This window comes from Podarcis cretensis (genome assembly GCF_951804945.1).
Source record: "Podarcis cretensis genome assembly, chromosome: 7".
In the NCBI taxonomy this organism is placed as follows: Eukaryota; Metazoa; Chordata; class Lepidosauria; order Squamata; family Lacertidae; genus Podarcis; species Podarcis cretensis.
The window spans coordinates 93783912-93809841 of NC_137176.1; the positions used below are offsets into that span (position 1 = coordinate 93783912).

The 25930-nt window shown below is 52.7% G+C and overlaps 1 protein-coding gene across 4 annotated transcripts in view; it reads right to left on the reverse strand.

Annotated features, from left to right (window-relative positions):
- Positions 1-25930, reverse strand: part of WDR97 (WD repeat domain 97) — a 40269-nt gene that overhangs the window by 7196 nt on the left and 7143 nt on the right. Inside the window, exons 4-28 of one of the 4 annotated variants that reach the window (XM_079984132.1) lie at positions 24221-24810; positions 23017-23138; positions 21132-21780; positions 19172-19320; positions 17648-17884; positions 17449-17539; positions 16110-16242; positions 15835-15962; positions 15153-15228; positions 14586-14741; positions 14182-14328; positions 13675-13818; positions 13361-13591; positions 11715-11828; positions 10982-11072; positions 10599-10891; positions 9631-9768; positions 8848-8952; positions 8050-8175; positions 6180-6383; positions 4995-5116; positions 3976-4135; positions 2514-2585; positions 698-760; positions 429-500 (exon numbers count right to left, since the gene is read on the reverse strand). In XM_079984132.1, coding sequence (XP_079840258.1) covers positions 429-500; positions 698-760; positions 2514-2585; positions 3976-4135; positions 4995-5116; positions 6180-6383; positions 8050-8175; positions 8848-8952; positions 9631-9768; positions 10599-10891; positions 10982-11072; positions 11715-11828; positions 13361-13591; positions 13675-13818; positions 14182-14328; positions 14586-14741; positions 15153-15228; positions 15835-15962; positions 16110-16242; positions 17449-17539; positions 17648-17884; positions 19172-19320; positions 21132-21780; positions 23017-23138; positions 24221-24810 — 4413 coding nt within the window. Of the gene's footprint in view, positions 1-428; positions 501-697; positions 761-2513; positions 2586-3975; positions 4136-4994; positions 5117-6179; positions 6384-8049; positions 8176-8847; positions 8953-9630; positions 9769-10598; positions 11073-11714; positions 11829-13360; positions 13592-13674; positions 13819-14181; positions 14329-14585; positions 14742-15152; positions 15229-15834; positions 15963-16109; positions 16243-17448; positions 17540-17647; positions 17885-19171; positions 19321-21131; positions 21781-23016; positions 23139-24220; positions 24811-25930 lie in introns of all 4 variants that reach the window. The other 3 variants (XM_079984130.1, XM_079984129.1, XM_079984131.1) reach the window with 3 other exon arrangements.

Consider the following 25930-nt stretch of genomic DNA (forward strand, 5'->3'; position numbering starts at 1 on the left):
GCCTAGCTGCCCTCCCTCCTGGGGTGGCCTTGGCTGTCAAGATTCCCCCTGCTCCTTCGTCTCGGCGTTCCCTGTAGAGAAATCAGCAGGGAAGGGGAGGACAGGCTGGTCACTGGCTCTGGGGGGGTCTCCATGGGAACCACCCGCCACTGGATTGAGCATTCTCTCTCTCTCTCCTGCAAGCCATCCAGAATAAAGAATAAAATTAAACAGATCTGGCCTCATGGAAGCCGGCAAACCCCTGGAGGGAAAAGAAATGTGACTCATAGAAATGTAAAGTCGGAAGGGTCCCAGGGGTCATCTAGTCCAACCCCTGCAACGCAAGAATCACAAGGAAGAAGAGGCCTCTCCTTACCTGGCACAGGGACAGCCCCTCGCTCTCAGGTGCCACCCTGCCTGGTTTTGTGGGATTCTTCGGCAGACCTTACCTCTTTGTAGCTCTCGGGGGAATATTTCCCCTCCAGCCGCCTCTCCTGGTCCATGCTAGAGCCGCTCCACTCCTGGGTCAGACACAGAAGATATACCAAGGGGCTTTTGAGGGGTGGTTGGAGGGTTAGCCTTTGGCCAACCTGGCATCCCCCAGAGGTTTTGGACAGGTGGCTGATGGAAGCTGCAAGAGCTGCCTGGAAGGAACAGCTGCCCCTCCAGGCACCCAACCTGGGCTGGCTTCACGAGATTCCTCTGTAAGCCTCCTCACCTCTTGGTAGCTTTCCGGAGAGGACATCTTGCTCTCCGTCTCCATGGTGGAACGTCTCTTCTGCTGGAACAAGGACGACAACATGTGGGTCAGAGCCATAGCTGTCAACTTACAGATTTGAAAATAAGGGACCAGCAGCCTCGGAAATAAGGGATCAGCAGCCAAAATAAGGGATTTTCCTGGCACAGGTATGTTTAACTTCTGAGCCCCTCCGAGCCAAAAGCAGAAAGCCCAGCCAGCAGCCAAACAAAGCCTCAAGTGGTGGTTCCCACAGCACAGCAACCCAGCAAAGGGGATGCAGCAAGGAAAACCACCATCATCTTTCCGCTGGGAAGCGCTGAGCAAAGGCTAGTCTCCAGGCAACGCGGCCGATTTGACCAGCACAAGGCATGCAAGCTCCACCCCCCAGTCGTTCTTAGACTCCTTATTGGGTGAGCAACACAGCCAAGCAGCACAGTTGGAGCCTCCCTCCTCCCTGGCCGGCAGGGAGGGAGGGAGAGGAGCTGCTTCCTTTGAAACCCGGGAAATTTAAGGGACATCATCAATAAGGGACAGCAGCAGGACACAGCGCTGGGATAATGGACTTTCCCACCAAATAAGGGACGGTTGACAGCTATGGTCAGAGCCCAGCTTTGAAATCACTTAGCATGCGTTTCAAGCACTGTGACTAGATAGGCAATGGATTATTAATTTCAGTTGATATGTAAATTATATATACCGTATTTTTTGCCCCATAAAACACACTTCTTTCCTCTTAAAAAGTAAGGGGAAATGTCCATGCGTCTTATGGGGCGAATGTGTGGTTGATCGCTGGCTCCCTTTTCGCCCCCTTGCCCAGGCCTCCATCGTTGAGTGTTCTGCAGACGGAGGCCGTTTGTTTCCCCAGCGACATGTGACTGGCTGATTAGATTATCTGTCCAGAAATTGTAGAAACGGCTCCCTTTCCTTTCCTAAAGAAGCAGCAGAACTGTGAGTTGAACCCCATAAAAACAAGATTTTTTTCCCTTTGCAAAGTAAGCTCAACAACTTTGAGCTGATCCTCAAAAAAGGGGCTTTTCCCCTTTGCGAAAGAAGCTGCACAACTGTGAGCTGATACCCCAAAAAACGGGGCTTTCCCCCCTTTCCTCCTCTAAAAACTAGGTGCATCTTATGGAGCGAAAAATACGGTGATTTTCAGACATCTTTCTTTATAGATATTGTAATGGACGGACTGTGATTTCATTTGCTTTTTTTGTAATTGCCTGGAGTATCGATAAACAAGGCAGAGTAGAAAATTAAAAAAAACCTGGATGATCTGGGGGGCTCTGAAGGATGGAGACCCCCTGGGTGGGGGGACAAGGGAGCTAAGCTGAGAGGTGCAGGAAGGTGGGGGCAAAGGAGGAAGAGGAGGAGGAGGAGGAGGAGGAGGAGGAGGAGGAGGAGGAGGAGGAGGAGGAGTGTTAAGTTGTAGACGAACATATCAGACGACACAGCGATTCTTCAAACAGCTCTTGTTTATTCCGAGGCCAGAACAGAACTGAACTGAAGGGCTCAGTCAGCCTGCTTATATAGAGCTCCAGTACAACAGTTACTGTAGCAACTTTCTAAAACTATCCAATCACTGAATGTCACTTTCGATCCTTCATTTGCATACAAACTATCCAATCACTGAACATCACTTTTGATCCTTCATTTGCATAACTATCTACAGTATCCCCCTGCTGTCCCAGGGTGAGAACTTCAGTACGTAACACGGAGGAAGGTGAAAACTGCCCTCACCCTTCCTCCTTCCCACAATAATCAGCAAAGACCAGGCTGGACGCACAATACTTCTTACCTTCTGGAAAGGTTTAAAGGAATAATGCCTTCTGGGTGGAACCTTCTGGGCCAAAAGCTGAGCTCTGTGCTCCTGGGAGGAAGAGAATCATCAGGTGCCGCTTCCAGTGTGGAGAAAAGAGTTTGCTGAATGTTTGTTGCCCAAAGGGCAAATCCCTTTGCTGTGCAAAAACGTGACCTGGGACACACACACCCCCAGGCCCCCACTGGAGGCAGCTTTCCAAAGCAGGAGCCCCCGGGTCATGGGCAGGCAGAGGGACACACTGACCCGTAAAATATATATTTTTAAGTGACAAGTTTCAGGTGAGGTCTTTGGGGCCCACCAAATAAAAAACTTTTGGTGTCGCAGTATCCTAGCAGGTGATCTACAGAAATAGTCGGTGAAAAATGGCTTTTAGTTTATTTTTCCTCAGGAAATGATTAAGCTTTTTTTATTTTAAAAAAGCACATTTGGGGTGTCGCTAAAAGCTTTTGGTGTCATGCCATCCCAGCAAGGGATCCACAGGAGGAGTTGATTTCTTTTTAATGGCAAATTGGAGGGGGCATAAAAATATTAATTTTAATATTTTGTTGAAAGCCACTCAGAGTGGCTGGGGAAGCCCAGCCAGATGGGCGGCGTATAAATAATAAATTATTATTATATTCTTATTATATTGCAGCGGTGGGGGGGGGGGAGGTGAGTCATTCCTGCTTAAAATTCTGGCAGATTAGAGGCAGTTAAGTGGAGCATCAATAGGCTGGTGCAGGTGAGTTACATTTCTCCCACCAACCATATTCTCCTAATCGATTCTCCCTGACATTTGGACCGGACTCTGGTGCTATAGCTTGGGCTCCTGGCTGCTGAGGCTGGAAACCAGCTGATGCCTGTAGGCGGAACAATGAATGTAAAACTCTCCCTTGTCCAACATACTGGCATCTACACACACAATCGCACCCCTTCGCAAGAGTCACTGCCACAGTTCAAGATCAAGATTCCAGCCTGGCTAAATCACTCAAGGAGCTCATAGCTCCCAAGGGCCAGATAGAGAGGCCCGGGGGGGGGGCATATTTGAAGTTCCCAACCCCTGAAGTTCACTGGGCTGAAAGCCTTAATGAAAGTTAGCTTTTTAGCTGAAGGTTGTACTCAGCCGATGTAAGCAAGACCTTCCTCTCTGACGAAGGGAGATAATTCTAGCTACCCAGAAAACTCAATTGGGGAAGCTGCTGGTTGGGGAACTTCACTGGCAAATGGCTGGTTTCTTCCCAAAGGAGGGAACCTTACTTTCTGAGCCGCACCTGTATGAAAACAGACCCTGACTCCTCCCTGACACGCTAGAGAAAAGGCCAGGAGAGAATGGGTGCGTTGCAGATTTCAGCCTGGCTCCTGCTTGCAGAGTTTGACTGATTCTGTAGCGGTTGGGGGGGGGGCCTGGAACCAGGGGACCCCTCCCCGGCCGAAGGAAGAGAGAAGGAGGAAGAGGCACCTTGAGCTCCTGCATCTTCCCTTCCAGCCACCGGTCGCAGGTTCCTCGCATCGTCTCTTTGGAGTCGCTCGCCTTGACCGGCCAGGAGCTCAGCTCCTTGGTAAAATAGCTGTGTGGGTCCTGGATTCCCACCTCCTGCATCAGATTGTGAATAACGACCCTGAAAGGAGAAAGAGGCAGGTGGGCTCACGCTGTGAGGCGGGGGAATTGCACCCACAGGACCACTCCACCACATTTGCTGACCTGAGCCATAAGAAGAAGAGGAAGAAGAAGAGTTTGGACTTGATATCCCGCTTTATCACTCCCCTTAAGGAGTCTCAAAGCGGCTCACATTCTCCTTTCCCTTCCTCCCCCACAACAAACACTCTGTGAGGTGAGTGGGGCTGAGAGACTTCAGAGAAGTGTGACTGGCTCAAGGTCACCCAGCAGCTGCATGTGGAGGAGCGGAGATGCGAACCCGGTTCCCCAGATTACGAGACTACCACTCTTAACCACTACACCACACTGGCTCTCCATAAAATACCTGTCAGAGGAATGAGTTAAACACCCCTTCTCTCCTGCCGGTTGCTGTCCACCTGCTCTTTGAGAATGTGCATCTAGGCAAGGATGGAAGGGGGTGGTCTCTGCTGCCTGTAACTTACTAACTGAAGGCAAACAGATTTGGGCTGGCAATTTGGAAATCTACGTGGTCCTAAAACCTGATTTCAAAACCATGCGGATAAGAGAAGCTACGCTGAAATCAGTTCACCTGCGGCATGTGTCTCTCAGGCTTTTTGCAGTGGTGGAACCCTTCCCTTTAAACAAAACTTCAACAGAGCCCTTGCAGTAAAGTCTTTTCAAATCGTTTTTTTTTTTAAGGGGGGGGGTTGCTTATTGAGAGAGCAACCAAGATAGAGCTAGCCAGAGCAGCTGGCGACTTTGAAAAGCAGCAACTTTGACAAACTGTCCTGAAGTTTTTTGTTTCCTCTGCCCCCCTTAAGGCTTAGGCTCCTACCAGTGACCCCCCCCCCGGCCCTTACTTGTCTGGGGTGTAAGCCTGCATGTAAAAGGTCATGAGCTCCACTATCAGGTCCTTGTTGTCCTTGTCCATCTTCATGACGGCCTGCAAGGTGCCCAGGATGAACTTCCGATGCCTCCTTTCCTGGAATGTCGAGAGAAGACAAGGGCATCTTGGCAGGCAGACACAGGAGCCCACAAAGCCAAGGGGCAGCCTGGGCCAGCAGTGTCAACTCTGGCTGGCAGTGGCTCTCCGCGGGCTTTGGCAAAGAGAGGAGGAGAGACAGAGGTCTTTTCCAAACTCCCTAACCTGGGTGTGTGGGGATGCCTTGGGTATGCACAGCAGCTGCCCTGAGATACGGCATTCCTGAACTGCAGGGGGTTGGGCTGAATGACCTTTGGGGTCCCCTCCAATGATACAGTTCTGTGGCCCTGCAAGTCACTCCTGGGTCTGGCCAGCAGGGAAGTTGAAATCTATTGACAGCCGGGGGGGGGGCTCCCTCTCTGGTGGGGTGAAGGGGGCACATTCCATCCGGCACTCACAACACTAGGGACTTGCTGGCCTTTTGCACACAATCTCTTTCCCCTCCTGGGAAAATGCAGTTTCCACCAGAAGGAAAGAACCGTCTTCAGGAACGACGTCTGCAGTGCTTGCAAGTGCTGGCTCCCCTTCCTCCCCTTGTTGCTTTGCTTCAAAAACATCTCCCACCCCTTTAAAAGTCCCCCTTGGGCCTAAGCACCTTCTCCACCAGATGCAGTGGGGAGAAGAAGAGAAGAAGAAGAAGAGTTTGGATTTGATACCCCGCTTTATCACTACCCAAAGGAGTCTCAAAGCGGCTAACATTCTCCTTTGCCTTCCTCCCCCACAACAAACACTCTGTGAGGTGAGTGGGGCTGAGAGACTTCAGAGAAGTGTGACTGGCCCAAGGTCACCCAGCAGCTGCAGGTGGAGGAGCGGAGACGCAAACCCGGTTCACCAGATTACAAGTCTACTGCTCTTAACCACTACACCACACTGGCTCTCAAAAGGAGGTCCCAGCTTCCTTTTGAGGGGCTGCTCAGTTATGAAGACCAGAAACTTTAGCCAGCGGCTGGGGACAGTGGAAGGCCAGCCTTCCACGCATGCTTGCGTGTGTGTTCCCCCAGCAGAATATGCAAGACAAGATCTGCACAGCAGCACAAAGCGAGGAGCCCAGAGTGACCCTCACCCGGAGGGAGGGAAGGTCGTCCCTCTTGTTCAACACCTGGATAAAGGTGCTGCAGACCAGCTCTTTCATCCGATCCCCCATCTGGTCCTTCAGGCTGGTGATGGCTGCAACCAGCTCTGCCTTTTGGCCAAAGTCTCTGGAGGTAACCAAGAAGGCCATCATCTTCGTCAAGAACTCGTTCAAGGTCATCTCCGGCGGAAAGCCCTGGTGAGAGGGAAGGGAAGATGCCTTGCAGGGGTTTGGACCAGACGACCCAGGGGGTCCCTTCCAATTCGAGGATTCTAGGAGCACCTCTGAGCTGATGCGCCCCCTTCCTCCGGGAGGACAAGAAGAGCCTGCTGGGTCTTGAAAGAGCAAAAGAAATGGCCCCAGCAGTCGCAGGAGCTGTGGGAGGCCAACTTACCCAAAGGAAAGGTGCACACAGCCTGCCCCTGCCCCAGAGGAATCTCCTCATTCAGACCACACTCTCACCCTCCCACAGAGATAAAATGTGCTCAGCTTATCTTCTCTCTCTGGGGGTCTCCAGCAGCAAATGCTCTACCAATGAGTAACAGCAGAGTATTTTGACAACACCCCAACCTCCCAGAACTGGCTAGTTCTTTTGCAATGGGAGTTTAGGAATAACTATGGAGGTGGAAACAGCCTCTGAATACCCTTCTGGCTGGCCATTGGGACCACTGGCAAAGAGATGGAGCTTCTCTTTACACTGGCCCAGACAACCACCCCCTATCGCCATTAAGAAACGGGGGCTTATCGGTCTCAAATTCCCATAAAGGGGAGGCATCCCCTCAACCTCCTCTGTCTCCTCAGAACGATCCAAAGAGGCGAGGAAAGAAGCTCACTCTCGCTCTCTCTGAATCTCTTTTCTGCACAGAACTCTGCACATCCTCTGAAACCCAAGACTCACTCAAGCAGGTGAAATGCAACTAGCTAAGTCATATGTCGTCTGTGAGCGAAATATTGTCACCTTTCCCTTTTCTTTGCTTCTCTCCTCTAACATTTCCCAAATAAAATTGTTTATACTTTGATATTTGACTTCACTGGTTTACACAGGAATTTGGAGTCTCTCGTTAAAATTATTCCCCATGTGATAGGTGGCATGGCTGTTAAGCTTTCTCTCCTTCATTCTTTCTTTCTCTCTCTCTCTCACTCACACACAGTTGTTATGTTCTGCATCCTCTGGGCTTTCAAAACACAAATCTAAAGCTCTTTTTCATTTGACCTTTCTAGAGCTTAAGGGAGGGGTCCTTGTCAGCTGGGTTTAGAGATCCCTTCAGATCACAGTTGGACAGCAAAGTCGTTTCCAGGCTAGTTGGTTCTGCCCAGACACTGAGGTCCAGCTCCGAGGGCCTTCTGGTGGTTCCCTCGCTGCAAAAAGCCAAGTTACAGGGAACCAGGCAGAGGGCCTTCTCGGTGGTGGCACCCGCCCTGTGGAACGCCCTCCCACCAGATGTCAAAGAGAAAAATAACTACCAATCTTTTAGAAGGCATCTTAAGGCAGCCCTGTTTAGGGAAGCTTCTAATGTTTAATAGGTTATTGTATTTTAATGTTTTGTTGGAAGCCGCCCAGAGTGGCTGGGGAAACCCAGCCAGATGGGTGGGGTATAAATAGTAAATTATTATTATTGTTATATATAGGATCAGCCTGTGGTTGCAGGCCTGTTGCCATTCTTTCTTTGGGAGAAGACCATTTACACAAAAAGTGGCTCTGCCAGTAGAGGAAACCTTTGTCTCCCAGGTCTGTGGCAAGCAGAGCCCCAGCTATCCAAGGGATGGGGCAGGGAGACGGTCCCGTGGGCAGCAGGACTCCTTGGCCCTCCTTGGCCCTCAGGGATGGTCTGCAGATCCTCGTTGCCCTTCAGCCTCTCACCTCAGGAAAAAGATCTTGGAACCACAGCATGTCCAGGAATGGCAAGACAAAGAAGGGAGGCTCTTTCTTCGGCTCTGGGTATTGAGATTCATCCAGCTGCGTCAGGAAGATCTCAGGAAGAGCCGTCTGGAATAAAGAGGAGGAACCACTTTTCGCAATGTTCCTCCAAAACATTGCCAAAAATGCCAGTTTCCCATAAACCCGTTGGAGTGGTTAATATGCATTCCTTTCTAAATTAACCATAGTTACCATAGACCAATTTTTCTCCATTCAGATATAGGCAGATATATGCTTCCCCACATTTTTAGCTATTTATATCTTAGCAGCAGTTATAAGGTTAAATACAGTTTCTTGACCATTATCTGGAATAACATATTTTACATAATATTTAGTAGAAATATTTTTTGTCCAATGGTATGTGACATCCTAATAGATATAATAGCCTGAACCAATTTCCAGAATATTTATTTTTGAGAACAATTCCAGATGTATGTGTAATTTGCTTTATTTAATCCACATCGCTGACATTTTATCCGATCCTAACATACCTATTAAGTTCAATTTCTAAGGCATTAAATACTTTAAGTTATTTATCTTTTGTTGGTTTTGTTTATTTAAAACAAAATAAATTGAGGAGAAACCAATGGAGACCCACACACACAGAGAGAGAAACAGCCTGACTTGGGGGTCCCTGGCTTATGAGTCCCTTGCCACACAGGACCCTCTCAGGACATCCCTTGCCAGCAGCAGGAGAGAGGCAGGAGGACCATCCCAGGTAAGGAAGAGGGGCCTGCTTACCTGTTTTGGACTCGGTTTGATGATGCTGATCTCTTCAGAAACCCGTGTCCTGGGCTCCTCGTCCTCCTTCCACACTGGGACCGTTCTCAAGTGGCTTTCTGTCTCCTAGCAAAAGCAGAAGGGGAAGTGAAGGCCCCTTCGGCCAAGAGGAGACCCCCCCCCCTTATGTCCCACAGTTCCCCACCCACAGACAGCCTCCTGAGATGGCTGCACTTCCCAAGCTAAGCAGGTCTGAACCAGGACAGGTTCCAAGCGGGAGGCCAATTGGGAGCCCTCAGGCACGCCCAACAGGTAGGTTGTGATCTACCGGTAGATCACTGGACGTCTGTGGTAGATCACCGGTAGATCACTGGCTTCCCCACAAAGAAGCCAAACAACTTTGAAGTTGTTTGAAGTTGCTCCCCCCAAAGAAGCTCAACAACTTTGACCTGAACCCCAAAAACTGGGGTAGATCACTGCCAGGATTTAACTCTTGGGAGCTGGCCACCACTGGCCTGGAGGGAAGAACAGCAGTTAGAGCTAGGCTGGAGCAGCAAAGCAAGCAGGCATTGCGTTGTGGTTTTGCCCCAGGGTGTCTCAAACGTGTCTTGCACGCTCCCTGCCAAGGTTGGTCCTCTCTGGGTGCTGAGTTTGTTTCCTGCCTGCTCCTTTCACAGGCTTCCAGGCAGGGTCCCTCCGAGAGCGCAGCCCAGGCCCGCAGCCTCTCTGCCCAGCCGCAGCCAGCCACCCCCCAGCAGGCCTGGCACTGAGGGTGCAGGGGGAGGACGCCCTGCTCCGCCTTACCGGCTCCACCACCCTCACGAGTCTCTCATCTCTCTCATCCGCCAGCATCTCCTGGCTGTGAAACTGCAGGGCGGCCACCGAGTTGGGGATGAAGCCAGACGATAGCCTGGGCAGTGGCGCATGTTGGCTCTCCAGCTCCTGGCAAGGGAGAGCAAAGCAGTTCAGACAGCAGCCGCCTTCCACACCCCAACAGCAAACCTTGGGGGCTTGCCCCACCCCTTCTGGAATTTTTGTAAACCTTGTCTCATTGGAAAACTTCATAGGGAATATTGGGTGACTTTCGACAGGTGCCTGCATTTCAGTTCTCGTATTCTTTTGGAAAGTGGGAATTTGCTAAATTCAGCTTTAGGTGTGAGCGGAATTGGATTTCTTCCCCTACTCCCTCCTGCGAAGGTCACACAGAGCTTGTCAGCCATACACACATGCTCTTTAGTGCTCAGGTCTCCCTCGTGGGTGTCCCCCAGAGAGGCACCTGGCTGCTGGACTAGATGAGCCATTGGCCTGATCCAGCAGGGTCTTCTTACAGAGGTCTGCTTTAAAGGCAGAACCTCCATGCCCAGGAACAGTCTACATCTAAATCCCAGGTAATGGGGGGCAATGAGGGGAGAATAGTGTTGCGTTCAGGTCCTGCTGGGGAGCTTCCCTTAATGCCCATCTGGTTGGCCACTGTGAGGACATGATGCTGGACCAGGTGGGCCTGATCCAGCAGACAGGCTCTTCTTAGCTTCTTATGCCCAGCCAGAGCACACCTAAGCAGTGGTCCCCCAGCTTAGCGTTTCTAGGGAGAGAGAGAGGCCATGACACTGCCCTGGAAATGCAGCTGCTCAGGGCACTGCCAGAGAGGAGGAACATTGCCAACTCTCTGCCTCAGGCGCTGGCAGCAGACTGGCTTGTGGCCTCTCCCAGGAGCCAGAGGAGGAGGACAAGGGGGAGAGGAAGGAGCCAGCGGCCCAGAGAAGCCTCACAACCTGCAGTCTGAAGTACTCCTTGCTGCCGGAAGGCGGCCTCTCGGGAAAGAAGCCCTTGATGATGACGGAAGAGGTCTGGCTCTTCATGCGGGAAACGGACCCCAGGGACTTGGGCGAAGACTCCTGGCTCCTGGCAGGCGAGAAGGGAGACGACTCCTGGCTCCCGACTGGCAGAGATGGATGGGACTCCTGGCTCTTGGCTGCGAAAGATGGAGACGACGCCCGGCTCCTGGCTGGCAAGGGAGGAGACCCCTGGCTCTTGTCAAGTGAGGAAGGAGACCCCTGGCTCTTGCCTAGCGACAAAGGTGACCCCTGGCTCTTGTCAAGTGAGGAAGGAGACCCTTGACTCTTGCCTGGAGATGAAGGAGACCCCTGGCTCTTGCCTGGAGATGAAGGAGACTCCTGGCTCTTGCCTGGAGATGAAGGAGACTCCTGGCTCTTGTCTGTCGAGGGAGACTCCTTGAAGATGACACTCTAGGCACAGAATCCACGGTCGCCCAGGTGAGGCACAGAGGAGGACACCTGCGTACCCCACTCCTTTCCCCCTCACCTTGCTTGCACCTTCTGCCCCCATCTCCAAAATGCCTCCTGCCAGCCAGGGAATGGCACAGGACACAGAACCACCCCAACACCCGCCAACGTCCACATTGGGGGCCTCGCCAGCCCCTCCTGCGCTGGAGCCCAAAGACATAGAATTACACCCACGGTGGGTGGGCTGTTTCTTTTACAGGGGAGGGGGAGATTCTCCCTCTGGCGGTGGCTGAGAGAAATGGGGAACTGCGGGGGTGGGGGTTCTGCTGGGAGCTGGGGTGGCGTCAGAACTCCAGCGAAGCTGAGAGTAGGAAGATTCTGGACAAATAAAACTAAGTCCTTCTTCATGCACCACAGAGCGAAACTGTGGAACTCCCTCCCTCATGAGGCAATGATGGCCCCAACCTGTTCATTTCTGTGGTTTGGTTGGAAGTCACTTTGGGTTGCCTTGGGCAGGATAAAGCTTTGGTCAGGGTCCTGAGGGAGGACATCCCAGGAGAGCCACCGCACCCGCCAATTGGAGCCCCCGAGGGAGGCAAGGATGCGGCAGCAGCAGCAGGTGAGCCAAGGTGGGCCCCCTCTTACCTTCTCGCTCTTGATGGGCTCCCCAGGGAAACTGGGGGTTGAGGACAGTTGTGAAGGGGGTGAGACGGAAGGACGCATTTTGGACTCTTTGATTGCATCCAAGTCTTTATTCAACTGAAGAAGAGGAAGAAGAAGAAGAGTTTGGATTTGATATCCCGCTTTATCACTACCCAAAGGAGTCTCCAAGCGGCTCACAATCTCCTTTCCCTTCCTCCCCCACAACAAGTGGGGCTGAGAGACTTCAGAGAAGTGTGACTAGCCCAAGGTCACCCAGCAGCTGCACGTGGAGGAGCGGGGAAGCGAACCCGGTTCCCCAGATTACGAGTCCACCGCTCTGAACCACTACAGCACACTGGGTCTAGGGTAAAGGGCAAGGAAAAAGAGGAGCTTGGGTTAACTTTGCAGGCCAAACTCAGAAGGGTCTTTTGTCAGACTTCAGTCCTCTCTTGGGACTATAATGATTATTATTAATGACCTGCCCTTTACCCTAAGGTTCCTGGGTGGGTTGCAACATTAAAACACAATGTCATTGTGGGCTGGGGCAGGGCGGGGCGTTCAGTCTGGATGATGCCCCAAGTCCCTTCCAATACTTGGAGCCCTGCATGTAGGGAGGCTTAGAATTCAGTAGAATAAATTGCCAAACTAGTCTGACAAGATCATTTGTAAGACTATTATTATTATTCTTGTTATTCTCTATTAAATTTTTATACTGCTCTTCAACCAAGGATCACAGGGTGGTTTACAATATTAAAATGAAAAAATACATACCATAGTAACAAACAAAAGCAATGACACCCCATCTCCCCACTGTTTGAAAAGCCATAGATTGCTTAATTAGCCAAAGGCCATCGGAGAAGAGGAATGCTTTTGCCTGGCACCTAAAGATATGTAAGGAAGGCACCAGGTGAGCCACAGGTGGGGAGCCACCACAGAAGAGGCCCTCCTGCCATAAAACATGTCTCTCCTGTATTGGTCTCTCCAGCCGTTTGACTTTACCCCTGAAGAGAGACTCTTCCATGGACTTCCAAGATAGATGGAGGCAACACACTAGCTGGCCATGGAAGTGTCCTCACCAGCCTCCCAAAATCCTGTGATGGGATGCGAGAGCTGCAACTAAGTGATGGGGCCCTCCAGACTAATGGATGGGCCATTAGTCCTCCACTCCCCACCCCCAGCTGTTGGTGAGCTGGGCTGGGCTGGAAGCTGGAACCACAGAGACCTGCTTGCTCTGTGCTGGATCCAAAGCTGAGTCTGAAGAAGAAGCCGGCTGGGCTGGGTGTGGATGCCGCGAGCCCCTCCATTCGATGGATGTGTGAGTGAAACCATCTCAGCATACAAAAGGTCCTGGGTTCATTCCTTCACAGCATCTCAAGCTCAAAGGGCCTGACTGCCCAAATAGCCCACCCTAGTTAAAAGGCTCTGAGGAAGACCCTGCAGAGAGAGTGATTGCTGCCAGCCAGAGAAGACAGCACTGGGCTGGACAGACCAAAGGTCAGACTCAGGGTAAGGCGGCAGCTTCAAGTGCGCCCACAACTTCTGGGATCAGGCGGGCACACATTTTAAACAACAGATGTTGTGTGTGCCCATTTGTCAGTCCGTGGGCTTCCTGCTTCCATGCCCCCCTGCCCCCACCTCTGGAATCTCACCGTTGCCCGACGGATCTTGGCCTTGCTCCCCCTGGTGTCCATGCCAGAGAGCATGAGGCCTGGGGAAAGACGTCTTGTGCTGGGGGGAGATTTCTCCGCTTCGTCCAAGGGGGGGCTAGAGCTGGGCTCCAGGACCTCCTCAGGGGCTGTCACCACTGGCGGGGGCACCGGAGGGGGCAGCCTCCTCCTCTTCTCCTTGGGGGGTCTCTTTCCCTTTTGTGCCAGGCCTAACTGGGAGACAAGAGGGGCACTCTCAGTCCTCTGCCGCTGCCCCAGCCCCTTCCCTGCTCCAGCTGCCCCCCAAAGACCCTCACCTGTTCACTCTTGGTCCTCCTCACTCCAAAAAGCGGGAATCTTACTGGAGGAGGAAGCGGGGATAAAGCTTCTTTGATTTCAGACACAGACGGGGCTGTTGAGAGGACGGCCTGTGGGCTCCCCTCTGCAGGGGGGCTGGTGTCCTGCGGGGAAGGCAGGAGGAAGGGGGTCTCTTTCCGAGGCAGAAGAATCAGGTCTCTTGCAAACCAAGATGGCGCCACACAGTCGCCCCAAGATGCCACTCAGTCCTTACTCAGTGGCATCACCTCAGGCAACCCAAAAGGAGGCAAAAGTCTTTGGCAAGTCCTGGAGGACATGCTGAAGCTCAGCCCCAGGGCCACATCACCCTGGGGGCTTCAAAGGCGTCTCTCGCCAAGGGAAACTGAGGAAGTGCCAGTGGGAGTCGGCCTTTGACTCAGAGCCACCAGTGAGAGGGCAGAGACACCAGGCAGGAGACCACATGGCTCCTGGGGCAAAGCATGGAGGGGGGGCGCCCCACCAGTTACCTCCAACGTCTCTGGACCTTGCAGGGAAATGGGTGGAGGGAAGCAGCCCAGGAACATGCCGTCTGGCCCATAGAGCTCCGATATGGACTTCACCCGGCACATGGCTTCCAGCACCTCATCGGCATTGAAGGTGTCCTCCACCGGGATCTGGGAGGGGAGATGCAATAAATGCCCCCTGTGAGGCAGCCCAACTGGATGAACAGGCTCTGCAGAGGAGATGCTCAAAGGAGCAAAAGCTCCTGGGAAGTCTGACCTCTTCCTTGCTGGCCTCCCCTCGCCCTTCCATCCAAGGCAGGAAGGGGCTGCAGGAGCTCCTCCACGGAGACCCACTTGCCTGGAAGGTGCCCCTTCCCTGCCACCAAGTCCCATCGATCCCCCAGCCCAGTGAAGCAGCCCAGCCCCACCTCAATTTTGGGTTGCGGCTTGTAGAATATCTGCAGGTATTTCTCAAAGGCCTCTTCCTTCATTTCCTTGGTGGGCCGCGCTTTCTTGGTCACGCTTGCCTTCCCCTTCTGGACCAGCTCCAGATCCTGGTCCCTGTCGGCCATCTGGGAGAGTCCCTGCAAGAGGGTGCGGGGGGGGGGGCAGAGGAGAAGGGAGGCCCACATGCCCAAGGCCTCTCTGCCCCTCTCTCCTCCCTGCCATGCTCTGCCCCGTGGCCAGAGAGCCCCTTGCCCAGCCAGATTCAGCCTTGGGCATGTGGGCCTCCCTTCTCCCCCCCCCCCCAGACACGCTCTCCCCTCTTGCAGCCTGCTTTCCCCCTTGGGAAGTGCCTGATCTCTGCTCTCCCTTGATCCCTCGTTTCCATCTCACCAACGCCTGTTGTGAAACATTGCACACGGGACTCCAGGGCCGCTTCCCCCCGGTGCTGAGTGGCGCATGGCTCTTGTGGAGCTGGCCTTGGCACCAGCGAGGGCACTGCTGCCCTTTGAAGCAGCTCTGGTCTCCTCAGGGGGAGTGGCAGGCATTACCTCCGACTTGGCGTGGATGTCGCGGAGCACTCTGGACTCCTGCAAGGCCATCCTGCGGGCTCCAGGCACAGGGGACCTGGGCGGGGGGGGGGGGGGGAGAACAAAAGAGAGACAGACAGAGGAGACGCCAGAGGCAGCTTAGCATCCTGACTTTGGACCTCTCCCCAGGGATGCTCAGCTGCTCCTCTGTCCGAAAAGAGCCGCCAGCACCACCCTGGGCCACCTAGTGGCCTCTTTGCCCTGGGAACTGCCTCCCCAAACAGAACCACAGAATGGTAGAGCTGGAAGGGATCCAGCAGGAATCTTTCTCTGCCCTCCTTCCTCTCCCTTCTAAAACCAACCTTTCTATGGCACCCTTGCCACAACACCTCGAGCTCCTACAGCCGCCTCCCCCCAAAGGCACACTGCAGCTTAGGCTACGCAGGGATTGACAAAACAAATGTACCCATTCCTCTGTTTCTTCCCTGCCTCCATTTCCTTTCCCCTCCTAAAATGACAGAATGTAAAGTCCTCGGGGCAGGGACCTGTCATTTTGCACCCTCAACTTGCCCTGTGTGCATGGATAGCGCTAGATCCATAGGTGTCCTCATCTCAGCAGCCCTGCTAAGGGGACCAGAGCGAGGGAAGGAGCCAGATGCTGTGCCCATGGCGCTGGGTGCTCGGCTGCTGTCCGGAATCTTACTCGGTCTCCTCCAAGGGCGGGTCCTGCTTCAGCCGCCGGACGTTCTCCTTGACCAGAGCCTCAAAGTGGGAATCACTGATGGGGAGAGGGACGCCCTTGAGGGGCTCCAGGAACCTGGCGCACAGCAGCTGCAGGAGACAGGAAGGGGTCGTTGTCCCAGGGCACAGACTTTGCGGGACCCGCTCCACGGCCGTCCCCAGGACAGAGCACGGGGGCAGCAGCGGGGAGCCTGGCCGGATGGCCTGCACCCCCCCAAGGGACACCAGGCGCCCCACCTTCATCCTGTAGTAGTTGGGCAGGTACTTGTTGTGGTGGATGAGAAAGACGTGTTTCTCCAGCCCAACCAGCAGGTCCCCCCAGTGGTTGGCAAAGGCCAGGCTCTCCGGGATGCTGTTCATCTTCAGGTGCCTGCAGGGCATAAATGGGGGGGGGGTGAGCTTGGCTTCCAGGGACCCTTCCCAAAACCCCCACAAGCCCCGGTTGGGCAGCCCAGAGCAGAGGCAGGCGGGCTATCACAGACTCTCCACCATGGACAGAAACATTAAAACCATAAGGAGCACAGAGGCCGCCTTAAGCTCTGCTTGAAAATCCAAACAAAACACTCGGTTGTCACGTGTGGGAAAGGCGCGGTCGCCTGAAAGGTAGATATGGATATAAAGTCTCATTGGATCCTTCAGCTGGGATTCCTGCATTGTGGGGGGTTGGGATGGATGACCCAGGGGAGTCCCTTCCAAATCTACAGTTCTAAATAGAAACAAGAAATGGATGGATCAGGAAAATTAAAGGGAAGGTGGGAAAGGAATTTTGAGAACAGCCGCGATGGAAACTCCAAACGCTGGTGGGGAAGTGGAGGAGGAGGGTTGTCTGCAGCTATTTTCTTTTCCTTTCCTCGGGTGTCGGGAGAGCAAAAGTTTCAAACTTCCAACAGCCTCCAAAACAATCAGGGGGCACCACACTGGCCTGCAAGCAAAGCAGGCACCCCTGCGTGGGACACGACATAGAGTTGGCTTGCTCCGAATGAAGCCTGCTGGATCCCCATGGCGCTTGCTCCCAGCTGAGTGGCTGCCAGGCTGGGGCTGGTCCCTGGGCGTCTCCAGACGAGGCTGGGGGAGAGGCCTGCTCAAAGCCTGCCAGAGCCATTGCTACCAGTCAGTGTAGACCAGGGTTCCCCAAACTTGGGTCCCCAGCTGGTTTTGTACTACAATTCCCATCATCCCGGATCGCTGGTCCTGTGAGCTTTGGATGATGGGCATTGTAGTCCAGCAACAGCTGGAGACCAAGTCTGGGGAGACCCTGGTGTGGATGATGCTGAGTTGGAGGAACCTGTGGCCTGCAACTTCCAATGCCCCTGTGCTTGCTCACCAAAGGCATGCCAGCAGACATAGGACCGTAGAGATGGGCTCCCCAAGGGCCATCCAGCCCAACCCCCTGCGATGCTGGAATGGCAACTAAAGCATCCCGGACAGATGGCCCCCAGCCTCTTCTTAAAGGCCACCTGCTTTCCAGTGCTGGGTGCAAAAGCTGCAAGGAGGAGAGAGCCCCATCGGGAGCAGGAGGCTGGCCCAGCCCACAGGACACCCCCATTCCCCATTCAGAATCCGGCCCGTCAGTCACCGCAGCAGCTTGTTCTCGATGTCCCAGATCTTCACGGATCCATCTCTGCTGGACGAGGCGAAGAGCTTCAGGTTGGGGCAGCAGCAGAGGCCTGGAGGAAGGGAGGCAGCGAGGGGGCGGCAACTGTGAGACAGGAGAGCCGAGCCCCCCTTCCCCCCCCCCCCGGCCTGGCCTTTGCGCCCTCCCGGCTCCCGCGCACCTGTGATGTCGTCCTGGGCGTCGTCTTCGGGTTTGTGCTCGGAGCGCGTCTGCTTCATCAGGTTATAGTAGACGACGCTATAGGTGGCCGTCTGGGGGTCCTGGAAGGCCACCGCCAGCGTCTCCCCCAGGGAGCACAGGTGCAAGGCAGGGGAGGCGCAGGAGAAGCTCAGCAGCGGGACCAGGCACTCCGTAGTGTAGGGGAAGACGCGCCACATCTTCACCGTGCGATCGGCACCTGCCCCAGGGGCAAGGAGAGGCACAGGGTCAGCCCCAGCAGATCTACACCATGTTATTGCCTTGAGTTTGGAGGGGCTGGTCTGCATGATGCCCAAGTCCCTTCTAACCAGGGGTCTTGTTCAGTGGCAGAGCTTCATGCTCCAGCACCAGGGGGGCAGAGAGCAGGCTGGGGCAGGGCTGGGGCGTGTCCTGGGGGCGGGGCATGCCACCTGCATGGGTGTGGTGCCCAGCGCAGACGGGGGGGCAGCCACGATGGCACCCCACCAGGATTGCACTGCCGGGGGCGGTGCACTCCCCCCGCACTCCTCTTCCTCCACCAGTGGTCTTGGTTCCAGCAAATATTCTAAATATCTAATGGTGGATTCCACTGTTGAACTCGTCATAGAATTTTGCTGTAGCCACTTAGCAGAATTACCGTATTTTTCCGTGTATAAGACTAGGTTTTTCCCCTTAAAAATAATGTCAAAAATTAGGGGGCGTCTTATACACGGATAGTCTCCTGCCCTTTTCTTACATCTGAGTCCCCAAAAATAGAATGGTTTAATTTTTGTATCCCTGTATTTCTATCCACCTCTGAACTGCTAAATTCCTGGCCCCTGTCTCTCTCTAAGTACTACTGAAGGGCACAAATCATTAAGATGTTTAGGCTGGAAACTGTACCTTCCTTGCAGTGGGGCAGGAGAGCTGAAAACATTCCCAATATACCATATTTACACGAATCTAATGCGCTGTCAAATCCAATGTGCACCTCAAGGTGAGCATTACATTCAAGTAAACATGATATTTCACATCTGGCAACCAAGGTGCCCCCTGGGTTTCAGATAGCGCATGGGCAGACAAATCCAGAAAGGCCCAGACACAAATTTTCATGGCTCTTTAGCAGCTCTGGTGGCTCATTGACCAGAAGCGATGTATTTAGCATTAACTCTAGAAGGGTAGATTCGATTCTGACCAAACTAAGTCTCCTAGAGCAAAATATACATCCAGAGGCTTCTATGAATTTACCTCATCCTCTTTTAAAGCCATCCACGTTGGTCAGGGTCTCCTGGGGGAGGGAGCTCCAGAGCTGGACTACCAAAAGACCTTCTCTGACCTTTGGGGACACCAACTATAGAGGGCAGAAGGGGCTTCATCCCCCTCAATATTTGTGGGTCAGGGGTCTGAGCTCCTCCCCATATTACAGCCGGGCAGCACTCGTGTGCCGGGGGGGGGGCAGGATACATGGAGGGTGAAGTTCTGCACCCCCCATCCCTGATATTTGGGTTTGCCTAACCAGAAGACTCACCTGCCGAAATGATACACATCTGCGTGGGGTATTCAGCCAAGGCTGTGACCGCTTGGGTGCCATGAGCCTCCACCTTGTACCGGTCTCGGGCCAGAAACCACTCCACCACAGTCAGGAAGCCCGTTTTGTGCCCCAAAATTAGCAGGAACCTGGGGCGGGAGGGGAAGAGAAGCGTCCTTTGATAAGCATGTTCAGACAGATATGCATGGTGGAATGTTAGCTTCTGGGGTCGGGGGAAGGATTAGCCCAATCTGGATGTGGTAAAAGAAAAGAAAAGGGTTTGCACAAGGACAAATTCAAAAAGAGAATTTTGCTGCAACTTGGGTTGACTTTATAGATTTTGTGAGCATAGCCAAACCTGGTAATCTTCTTGCACCACAGTGCTTTGAACTGTGTGCTTGGCATTATTTCCTAACCCCCCCCCCCTCTCCCCGCCCAGGTTCTTGGGTAAACCTGGCTCACCTGGGGGGGGAAATAACATCCTTCTGCCATGTAGTTCTTTAGTTATATGAATAGTCTAAGGTTTCATTTTTGTTCTCACTTCAAGCCACCTCAAAGCATTATTTATTTTAAGACTTTCCATGATACTTTTATTTCATTTCATTTTTTTATGTGTATCATGACTTGGTATAGATATTACTTGTAGTTTGATTAGTTTGTCATACTCTATCATGATTTTATATGTTGACACCAAATCAGTGACTCTGCATGTTTCTAACGGGGAAATTCCAGTTTTGGTGTTCTACAGCTCCTGCTTTTGAAATGTGATGTTTGATGTTCTTATTGTTAAAATATTAATAAAAAATACAGTGTTAATAAATAAAAAAATAGTGGGGGGAAAGGCAGGCAGACATGGGGAATGTAAAGCACAGGATTTAAGGCACATGGAAAAGCAATGTCTGTTGTGGTCTGCTGTGTCTCAGGAGGACAGCCCAGGTGCCTTGGCCCTTCCAGCAGAGCGAGGAGCCTGGCTACCGCTAGGCAGGGCAGACTCTGGTTTTCAGCATCCCATGTGCCGGGACGCCTGGAGCCTCTGCTACTGGGAGTTTAGGAATGGAGTTGCAAGGGAAGCTTTTAATATTTGATGAATTATTGTATTTTAATGTTTTGCTGGAAGCCGCCCAGAGTGGCTGGGAAAACCCAGCCAGATGGGTGGAGTATAAATAAATAAATTATTATTATTATTATTATTATTGACCCCGCAGGCTCTTCTGAGGGTCTTCTGATGAGAGTGTGGGCTGCCTTTACACGCCAAATTAACTCATAAGGGAACGTTGACCAGCAACTGCTTTGCTGCACCCCGGGCAGAATGAAGGAGTAGTTGGAAAGGAGGGTGGCAGCAGCACCTACCGGAGAGTAAGACCCACTGAAGGAGGTGAGAGGGGCTTCTCTCAAAAGATGTTAAATTATTTTTGTATGCCACAACTGCTGCTCGTATTTTGTTAGCTAAAAAGTGGAAAACCCAAGAATTACCAACGATAGAAGAATGGCAGATGAAGATGATGGATTTTTCGGAGCTAGCCGACCTAACCGGAAGAGTTCGCGACCAGAAGGAGGAGGAGTATCAGGAAGAGTGGATTAAATTTAATGATTACTTAGATAAATATGTTAAGTTAAATTAACTGAAAACAGCTTGCAGATACTTTATTGGCTTAGGATTTTATTTATGTTAAGTGATGACTTAATATGTTTAATTTCATAATGTGAAGATTTAAGGATGTTAATGTTTAAGTTAAATTTTATAAGAACTGAGATTTGGAAAACCGTTAAAAGGATATGCAATGAAATCCAACCAAGGGGAAGCGAGGAAGTCACTTAACAATGTTAATAAGTGTAATTTTCAATAAGGCTATGATTTATGTTTGTTTGTTTATAATGTTGTGAAAACCAATAAAAAAAAATTGGAAAAAAAGAGAGGGGCTTCTCTCGAGTCCCGCCCCGTCCATCTCACCCGCTTTACCTGTTTTTATCCGGGAGTTTCAGCCACTGCTTCCTGTAGCCTTTGCAATCCAGCACATCCAGCCACTGGGAATAGGCCTTCTCTGGGTCCAGCACGTGGCTGTAGACCAGGAGGCAGCAGGGGGCAGACGCCCAGGTGTGGCCTGGAAGGCTCTTCTTGACCTGCATGGGGTCCTGGGCGCTGTTGACCCACAGCACGGCGCCATCCTCCATCAGCACAAAGAGGGTCTCCCGGGGCAGGCAGTACGCCACGTCCAGGCCCTGGCGGGGGCTGTCCAGGAAGAGGATGGCGATGATGACTCCGCTCTGAGCATCCACCATCCGGACCGTGGAGTCCTGGCAGACACAGAGGGCGCGGACAGGGAAGCTGCCCAGGGCCTCCAGGTTGACGCAGCTGATGCGCCGGACGGGGCAGCCCACGGGCGTGTACAGCGAGTAGAGCTTGTTGATCTTCCAGAGGGTCAGGGACGAGCCGGAGACGGAGACGACGTGAGAAAGGGTCACGGCCTTCAGGGTCTCCACGGGCTCCGACAAATGGACCTGGTCCACCTGGTCAATGGTGTTGAGGTTCCAGGTGCGGATGGTGCCGTCCTGGGAGGCGGAGAAGATGAGGGGCCTCTGAGGGTAGATGGTCACAGCAACGACCGGACCTGGGGGCACAAGGTGGGGGGGGAGCACAAGAAGCTCAAAGGGGGCCAAAGCCAGTCACAGCTATGTGGGGATGGAGACAGGAGCGGATCAATGCCTTCGCGCATCTTCAGAAGAGCTGCAGGAAGGAGAACAGGCTCCACCTGGTTCTGCTTTGAGCTCTTGGTTCTCCTTACTGTGGGATGTGAAGCACAAGAGCAGTCAAGTACAACACTCCTAGAGTGAACATGTTTACACATGGGGAGGAATGTTTGTCCAGCCAGCAGGTCAACTTCCTGTTTCCTTCTGGGCTGGGACAGACTTCTTCTGCATGTGTCTAGAGGTGGGTGTGGCCTCACCTGTGCAGGTAATGACAAAAGCACAGGGCAGGGCAGCCATCTCTCTCTCTCTGGCTACATGCATCAAAGAAGCAACATCTGCTTAGCCAAAGATGCTCTTTTGGCTTCCAGCCATGAGAGGACAAACTATCTCCCTATGAGATAGTTTCCACGTGTATGTTACTTTTTGAAGCTAAGTCTGCCTTCTGGGATCCAACTGTGAACAGAATGTGAGTAAATTCTTTTTATACTTTTATAGAAGACTGGTCGTGTCTTATCTTTTATAGAAGCTTTAGAGCGTCTGAGCAAACGCATCTGCTGTGAGTTTAAAAAGGGGAATGTTACTCTGCTAAATTGTGAACTTGTTAACACAAGCTGGAAAGGCTATTATCAGACAATATATCCTCTCCTGAATCCCTGAACATTCCCGCACTTACAACCCAGGACTAATTCATATAGCTAGATGTTTTGGCCAGGATAGATATTCAAATGTCCAACGGTGGCTCAGCAGACCTTATCAAAGACCTAGAGACATTCAACATCAACAACTGCTAGGCACCCTTATGCCTTTTAGCAGCTGCGTGCTAGGCAGAAATTCAACAGGTTCAGCCTCCCATCGTTGTATTTTCATGTTGGGAAAAACTCCCCCATTGACTTTCTGGCCATAAAACAATCCTGTAGGAGGAAAGAGTGGCTATTGCAGCCAGGGCTGCCCCCATGACAATGAGGCACCCCTCTTGGACACGCCACTCCTGCGAGGGAGGCAGCAGCCAGAGGTGCTGCGAATGTGAGTGTGTCCCAGCCTAAGGGGGAAAGAGGCGTCGGTCTCTTGCCAAAGGCCTTCCTAGCGGCTGGGGGGGGGGGATTCTTCAGTTGCCCTTATCTCCGCATCCTGGCTGAGAGTGACACACCCACGCTCACCCGTGTGGCCCACAAAGACCATCTGAATGTGCCAGTTCTTGTCCCAGACCTTGATGGTTGTGTCCCGTGAGGCCGTGATGGCACAGCCGATCACTTCGCAGTAGGTGAGGTCTGTGATCACCCTGGGAGAGAAGACGAAGAAGAGCAGCCCGGGTTACATCAGGTCCTTCTTGGACTGCGTGGTCTCCAGGATCCCTTACAACTCTACCACTCTATGATCTTATGTTTCCATGGACCATGCAGGCCAGCCCTCCACTTCCCAAAGCAGCTCAGCCAGGTGGCTCTGAGGTATTAGCGGCAGGACACAAACCAAGAACTGCCACCCTTTTCAGAGCCCCAGGGTTCAGTCACCATCACCACAACTTGTGGGAGAGAATTCTGGATGTTGTGCTTTGTGCGCGAAGAGACATTTATTCTCTCTCTCCCGTCTCTTCGGGATCTACTTCCCATTGGCTTCCTTGGATAAATGCCTCCTCAAGTTGCTTTGGGTTGCCCTGGGCAAGATAAAGTGACTAACAAATTTAATAAATCATAAAAACAAATAACGCTGGGGCCACAGGAGGTCAAGTGGAGGTGCTTCTCAGTCATGGGGGTGGGGTGGGGGTCAAACTAGCCGCAGCCTGGCTGGTGCGCAGTGGAAAATTCCACTGGGCCATTCTGAAGCTCTCTAAGCGTGTTAATGATTAACTGATGATGTTCTCTGCTCTTACAGGTGAGTGTTTAACCTTAGGTCACATGATTAAGGTATTCAATTGCAAATTTGCCTTTTTGAAAGGGAGTTGCCTTTTGACTCTTTGTTCTCAGGCACAGCAGGAGAAGGAGGTGTAAATTACCCTCTCCGGGAGTTGTATAGACTTAGGCTGGATCCAGGCTCACACAAGCTATGGAATAAACATAGCTTTGATTTTTGCAGATTGTAATTATGTTATATATTTAAGAAGAAGAACCTGTGCTTGAATATACATACACTTTATATAACTTTCTGGAGGTACCATTGTTTTGTACCTGTTTTAGTGAAGCTTTGAATCTGATTAATGGGTCCGGACAATTTGTATTCTAATAGGGTTTTATGCATCTTGGCATAACCAAGCACTTGGCAACCAAGATGGAACAAGGAGGAACCTGCCCCAGCTCTGTGCCCAGTGGGGGGCCTCTCTCCTTGCTGGGAAGACCGGTTCTCTGCAGGGGCCGGGAGGAGCCTCACCTGTTGTGGAGCTCCTTCTTGAAAGAGAGGAGTTTCCCACTGAAGATATCCCAGGCCGCAGCGCCCGTCGTGCTGGAGGCGAAGCAGCGCTGGGGCTGCAAGCTGCTGGTGTCCAGGGCGATGTGGGAGAAGACGTCTCCGGGCCCCAGGCCCTCGCTCAGGACGACGCGGCACTGCAGGCTCCGGCAGCCGTAGCGGAAGTCCCAGATGGTCAGGTTCCCGTCCCCCGCGGTCAGGATCCGGTTCAGGTTCTCGCTGTAGATCCCGCATCGGATGGGCATGGTGGAGCGGACCTGGGAGAGCAGCTGGAAGCCGGAGTCCAGGACCTGGAGGCCGCCCTCGTCCCAAGCCACAAACTGGTTGACCAGGGAGGTGTGCAGGATTCCGGCCATGGGGGCAGGGGCCCTCAGGCAGCTCTTGTAGGAGCCCTCCTCCTTCAAGCAGTGCAGCTGGTTCTCAGAGTCGAGCACCACAAAGCGATTCCCGTGCACATCGTGCGTCACGCACCGCACGGGGCTGCCCAGGGCTGAGCGACTCAGGTGCTGCAGGCCATGGCTCAGGTGGGTGGGCTTCAAGTCCTCCTTCTTCATCTGCAAGAGGAAGAGGAAGGACAGGCAGCGTTGGCCCCACCCCCAGCTAGAGCATCGGGCCGAGTGGAGCATCTCTGCACGCGCTTGTTCCAGGAGCATCTCTGCACGCGCTTATGCCAGGACTCCATGAACCTCGGGTCCCTTCCCACTCTTCCATGTTATGATTCCTTTTCTGGAAGTTTCATGGGAGCTGCCCGTTCCCTGGACACGGGCAGAGACCCCTATGAGGGCACCAGGGGCTCAGGCCAGTGGCGGAGGAAGGGAGTGCAGGGGGTGTGGTCAGCCCCGGGTGTCATCACTGAGTGTTGAGTGTGACAAAATGAATTTAAAAAAAAATTGGGCTCATGTTATGTACTGAGTCAAATAGGATCCAAACTGCAGCAGTCTGATTGGTCCTAGAACAATAGGATCCAAAAGGCAGCAGTCTGATTGGTCCTAGAACAATAGGATTCAGAATGCAGCAGTCTGATTGGTCCTAGAACAATGCAGCAGTATGATTGGTTGGCAGGAACCACCCAGTCATGCTCCAGATTGAAGTGAATCCACAACCTGATTGGCTTACAGTAGAATTCCGGAATTAGCCAATCATGTGCAGCCCATTGTGTAAATAATGTATATAAAGCAGATACTTTGAGGGGACATTCATTCCTCCTCACCACTATGAGCTGAATAAAGAGCATGAAATCACTTTGCGACTCTGAGTATATTTCACTGGCGACGAAGGTGGGATCCCGCTGAGCTGACTGCCACACACAGCACCGCAGCACCGCCACCTGCCGCACCGCTGCCTCGCACCGTGTATCCAGGCTTCAGCTCCGGGACACAAGGAACTCAGAATGGCAACCGACAGCAGCTTCTCGCCGTTCAACCCAGCATCCGGAGACTGGGAAGCGTACGCCTCCCGTTTCACCTTCCTCCTAGAAGCCAAAGGGGTCACCGATGAAGAAGACGCCAAGAAGAGGGCAATATTCTTCAGCGTTTGCGGAGAGGAGACATTTGAAATCGCCCGGGCTCTCCTTGCGCCTGAAGACGTTGCTACTGTTCCATACAAAACAATAATGGAACAGCTGAAGGGGCACTTTTCGCCACAGCCCTCAGTGGTAGCTCGTCGAAATGCCTT